The 5550-nt window shown below is 54.6% G+C and overlaps 1 protein-coding gene across 2 annotated transcripts in view; it reads left to right on the top strand.

The window, feature by feature from the left end:
• The first annotated feature begins 1127 nt into the window (after positions 1 to 1127).
• The window catches only part of SPINT1 (serine peptidase inhibitor, Kunitz type 1), a 17413-nt gene continuing 12990 nt past the window's right edge, over positions 1128 to 5550 (top strand). The window contains exons 1-2 of one of the 2 annotated variants that reach the window (XM_012806383.2): positions 1128 to 1300; positions 1476 to 2015. In XM_012806383.2, coding sequence (XP_012661837.1) covers positions 1559 to 2015 — 457 coding nt within the window. In that variant the 5' untranslated portion in view covers positions 1128 to 1300; positions 1476 to 1558. Of the gene's footprint in view, positions 1301 to 1413; positions 2016 to 5550 lie in introns of those variants that run through there. The other variant, XM_003791728.3, reaches the window with a different exon arrangement.

The following is a 5550-nucleotide window of genomic DNA, read 5'->3' on the forward strand; positions in this document are numbered from 1 at the left end:
AAAAAAAAAGACAGTTTGATGGGCAGAGAATTAGGTAACTGGGGTCTGCTAATTGGCTGGTTTCAGGACAGAATTATCAGTCCTTTGGTATGGGCTACTGTCTAGGTGGGTCAGTTACTGGAATGGAGGACCAGGCGTGGAGGGTCCAAGACCAGTTTGAGTCAGTTCCTTGGTCTGGGTGGGTTGTTACTGGAATGCAGTACCTAGAGGATATCTGAGAAACTACTCCAGAGTACAGAAGCAGAGGCAACAGTGATTATTATCAAGCAAATGAGGGGACAATGGCTGATCATTATGATTATTTTAGCTAAGCCAGCTCCTTCTCAGAGTTCTTGGTGCCCTTACTCTATATCTCATTTTGCACACCCTTCATCAATTTGTAAGGCCAGTTTCAGGAACACCCTTTTTGTGGGAGAGAAGAAACCCAAGCTCCACGGAGGGAGCAGCAGCCCAATAAGCAGTAACAGATGGGAAGGGAAGCTCTAACACAAAATGAGGAAGGGCCTCAAGAAAAGGGAACCACTGTGGGTCAAGCAAGGAAGCCTGGATGTGGAGATCTTCCCAGAACTGACAAAGGCGGAGACACTGAAGCAGGTGTCCTGGATTCCAGTTGCTGCAGATGCAGAAACCGGCTTCTGGGTTCTTCTCCGGCACCGAGTGGGAGTGATTTCCCGAGGGCCGACAACCGACGTCCACAACATTTGAATGCAGCTTCCCCTCATATTTCCTTCCTCGGCTCTTCCCAAGCACCTCAGGCCTGGGGCTTGGGAGTGCTGGCCTCAATCGGACAGGGAGGCTGGAGGCAGCCGCCCCAGAGTGCCGGAATTCGCTGCAGCGTTCGGGAAGTGTCCCGGCCTCCGGAATTCCCGGAGGTACTAATGGGGCCCTGGGCCCTTTCTCGAAGCTGGACCCGAAAGAGCCTGCGAGCCCCTCTGGAGAACAGGATGCCGAGGGTGGAGTCGGGGATCCTCGGCAGGGCGGCGGGCGGGCCGGCCGAGGCACACCAGGCGTGGGCGGGGCCCGCGGCCCAAGGGTTAATGTCTGCCCCGCCCCGGCCGCACTGACTCAGTTTCACCAGAAACCAGGGGGAGGAAGTGTCAGATCCTCAGCGCACACAGAACCGGGGCGGAAGCTGTGGCCCGAGCCGCGCAGGAAGCCGGGACCGGAACCTCGGCCGCCCGGGCCCCTCCCCGCTCACCTGCGCAGGTAAACCGGGGCCGCGGACAGCGAGGCCGAGACGGAGGCGGAGCGGGCTGGTAGCATGTTTGGCCCTTTGTTCTGCGCTCGTGCCGGTGTCCGGGTACGTGAGCTCCACAGCGGTCCGTCTGTCCGTCGTCTGGCGGCCGGGTCACCGCCTGCCCCTCTCCCTCGGGTTCTCGCGCTACCCCCACCCCCACTTCCTCTCGGCCGGCCCTCCTCCTTCGAAGTCTCCCCGGCTGATCAAAGGTGTTTCCTCTTCCCCTCCCCTCTCTCAGGTCTCTAGCACCCTCAGAACCCAGAGGCCGGCACTGTGAAGGTGACCCTCGTGGGGAGGAGAGCCACGGCCCCTGGGAGGACGATGGCTGGCGCCTGCCTCACCCTGGCCCGCCTCCCTGCCGTCACCTTGTGGCTCCTTTGTGCGTTCGGCCTCCAGGGCATTGAGGCCGGGCAGCCCCTCGAGCCTCCGGGGCTGCCCGCGGCAGCCGTCTGCCTGGAACGCTTTACGGCTGGGGTGCCTGCCTTCGTTCTGGACACCACGGCCTCAGTCAGCAACGGGGCTACCTTCCTGGGCTCCCCTGCGGTGCGCCGTGGCTGGGACTGCGTGCGAGCCTGCTGCGCCACCCATAACTGCAACCTGGCGCTGGTAGAGCTGCAACCCGACAGTGGGGAGGACGCTATCGCCGGTTGCTTCCTCATCAACTGCCTCTACGAGCAGAACTTCGTGTGCAAGTTCGCGCCCAGGAAGGGCTTCATCAACTACCTCACGCTGGAGGTTTATCGCTCCTATCGCGATCTGCGGACCCAAGGATTTGGAGGTAAGGAGGAGGGTGCGGGCATGGATGGATTTGGAGAAACTCAGAAAAGGGGCTAGTTATGGAGTCCTGGGGGAGGCGAGCAGCAGAAAGGAGTTAGGGCACAGAGTCCACTTCTACCCTACCCCAATTCCTCCTTAAAAGTAGGCAGTATAAACAGTAAAGAAAGGAACGGGACTTGAGTGGAAATAAGTGACATCCTAGAGCCCAGACTGTTCAGAGGCGATGGGTTGGTGTTCACAGCGAGGCTTTCTGCTCTTGGCTGTGTGTACTGGAGAGAGGAGGCAACCCCTAGGATCCCCAAACCCTGCACTAATAGATAGGCTGAATGAGCGAACTGTCTGGGTGAAGCCTGGTGTTTAGAAAAGCACCCTTCCAAGGACTGTCCTGGGCATCTTGAGGTCCTGTCAAGTGAGCCTGGTCATGATCTCCTCCAATGGCTGGACTTAGGACTGGTGAGCATCTCTCTAGCCCCAGGGAACAGATTGGCCTTTTGGTGGTCCTGGAAAACTGCCAGACTCCAGGGACTAAAGAACAAGCCCAGAGGCGATGCCCATAGCTCAGTGTGTAGGGTGCCGGCCCACATGCATCAGGGCTGGTGGGTTTGAACCCAGCCTGGGCCTACTAAAACAAAAAAAATAGCAGGGCATTGTGGCCAGGGGCCTGTAGTCCCAGCTACTCAGGAGGCTGAGGCAAGAGAATCGCTTGAGCCCAAGAGTTGGAGGATGCTGTGAACTGTGACGCCACCACGGCACTCTACCAAGGGTGACATAATGAGACTCTGTCTCAAAAAAAAAAAAAAAAGAACAAGCCCAGTCTGCCATTGATCCCAACAGAGAGATGGTGTTGTAGACACAGTAACCTAGAGGCTCTGGGGTGGGGGGTGAGGAAGATTGCTGGGTGAGTCAGCTGGTTAGAATGTATACCTGGTAGGGGAGGGATGTCAGCTGTCCAGGTGTGTGTGCCTGTCCGCGTGAGCCAGACAGGGCTCTCCCTGCTTAGCATCTGGTTGGCAAGCCTTGTTTACTTCCAAGGATAAGGGCAAAGTAGGGGCTGAGGCTCCTTCTCTTTCCTCCTGGGACTGAACAGTCATTTGGGATCAGGGCCTGCCTTCCCTATTCTCTCTTTCTACTACTGTTCTGGGCAGATGGGGCTCCAGACCAGGGGCAGGTCATACCGATAACCTCTGTTAGCACTTTACAGTTTACTGATTGCTGTGCCACACATCCTCTCACAAATCTCCAAAAGTCCTCATGACAAACCTCCAAAAAAGGGTGTTATTTGTAGTCATTCCACTTTTTAGATAAAGAAATAGACTGTCATGTTAAATAATTTGCCCAGGATAGCACTGCCCACGGTAGGTCTGGAATACACTCCAGGGGTTCCTCCAAAAGTCTTGTGTTATATTTCACACAAGACTGCCTTTCTGACAGAAATCTATTGCTCTGAGAACCCAAGACAACCTCAATGGATAACAGAACTCAAAACTAGGGTGTCTAGTGCCCATGGCTGGGCTGGGGCCAATTCTGGGAGTGATCTCAATTCTGGAAAGTGGAGAAAGGGCTTTCCTCTCCAGCTCTTTCTTAGGCTAGTCTCTATGCCAGGCTAAGAGTCCATTCCTCTCCCTGTCTTTCAGTAGCTCTCCTGGGTCTCTTAAGAGAGGTGAGATGATGATTCCAGGGTTGTGGGGGGACACATCTGTGGTCTAGGCTGGGTGGCTGAGTCCCACTGGAACAGCGATAGAATAGAGCCTGTTCCACAAGGAAGTAGCAGAAAGTGTAGGTGGTGATGATTCCTATTGACCTGAGCTGCCTGTGCCCTTCCTGCACTGACAGAGGCCCCATGGGAGTCCTACTCCAGGGCCAGAGCCTGAAACTCTGGAGTCTGGTCAGGACCTGAGCTAGACTGGGATCACATGATCTTGGGACCAGCCTTCCTTATCTGAAAACCCCCAGGCCGGGGCGTGGCTGGCTCAAGATAGGGTGAAGTGGGGATTTCCTAGGGCATTTAGGGAATTGGATAGCTTGGACTGAGGGTGAGCTCTGGGCTATTCTAGGCCATTGTAGGGTGCTGCAATACTTTGGGAAGTAGAGGAAGCTGTGTGTGGGTGTCAAGGGGCTCATTCTCACCCTGAGAGTCTGGAAGTGGGTAAGGAAGCATTCAGTAGAGCCATTAAGGGCCTCCTGGAGGCCAGATGGACAGGCAGGCAAGGTGGGGTGGGTGATAAGGGCTTCTAAAACTTTTAATTCTTCTATTGGATAGAGAAATCCTCCTCAAGGTGGGCTTGTTTCTTCTTCTTTTCCTGCTTATGTCCAGGCCAGATTTCTGTAGCAAGGGGCTTTGCAGCTGGCTTTTCCTCCTCTCTCCTGCTCGCCACACCTTCTATGGGGGAGTGGCTTAGGAGATGGAGTCCGCCTTTCCAAGAGAAGTCTTGGAGCCTAGCTGCTGGGGTAGAGCTGGTTTTATTGTCACTCTAGCCCTTTGCTCTATTGGTGGGTGGGACAAAGGGAGTGGTAGGGCGGGGCACCTGTTCCTTGGTCCTAGAGGCGGGGGGTTGGAGAGGACAGAGTTGTGTAGGGGCGGAACTCAGCCCCTGATTCAGCCCTAGGTCTGATGTCTGTGTCACTCTGCCTGCTGCTTCCACCCTGGGGGCCCAATAGGGCTAGCTTCTCTCTCCTCTGTAAACTACTAAATAGTCTGTCTTCTTTCCCCTTTTCCTACAGCTGATTAAAAATGCAAGGATGGGGTGACGCCTGTGGCTCAAAGGAGTAGGGCGATGGCCCCATATGCCTGAGGTGGCTGGTTCAGCCCCAGCCAAAAACCACAAAAAAAAAAAAAAGCAAGGAGGGAGAAACCGCTTTCTCTAGCTTACTACCCCCTCAGCTTTGTCGCTCAGGATCCTCTCCTAATTGCCAGCCATGCCCTGGGCTGGTGCGTTGTTTCTAGACAGCCGGTTTCTTGGAATTTCTTTTTCTCTTTTTGTTTATCAGGCCCAGGCGAGGCTGGTGTTCGGGGCCTGCAGGCTAACCACTGAACTATGGTGGCCAACTTAGCCACTTTCCATCCCTGTTCTCCCTGTCTGCTTCTTTCCCCAGACTCCCGAACCCCAGTTATTCCCTTTTCATTATTGTAGACCTCTGTACCATTTGACGTATTTCTCTCTTAAACCCCTCCCTTCCCATCCCTTTTGCTGGCAAGAGTCTCCTGGTCTTCTCACTTCCATTACCACCTCTATGAACCTCCCATTGGCTCTGATTTCTCTGCCTCATCAAAGAGGAATCTTTGTAACTCAGCCCCCTCCTCAGCTGCTCTTATCGCTTTTCCTTCTCTACTTCCTTTGCACCCACTCTTACACTTGAAATAACCCTCTATAGAGCCTCTTTGAGGGGTAGTTTGGTAATACCTATTAAAACTGTAGATGTTGGCTCGGCACCTGTGGCTCAAATGGCTAAGGCGCCAGCCACATACACCTAAGGTGGCCGGTTGGAATCCACCCTGGACCCACCAAACAACAATGACAGCTGCAACCAAAAAAAAA

The sequence above is a fragment of the Otolemur garnettii genome, unplaced genomic scaffold, assembly GCF_000181295.1.
Source record: "Otolemur garnettii isolate 467f Iridium unplaced genomic scaffold, OtoGar3 scaffold00050, whole genome shotgun sequence".
Classification (NCBI taxonomy): Eukaryota; Metazoa; Chordata; class Mammalia; order Primates; family Galagidae; genus Otolemur; species Otolemur garnettii.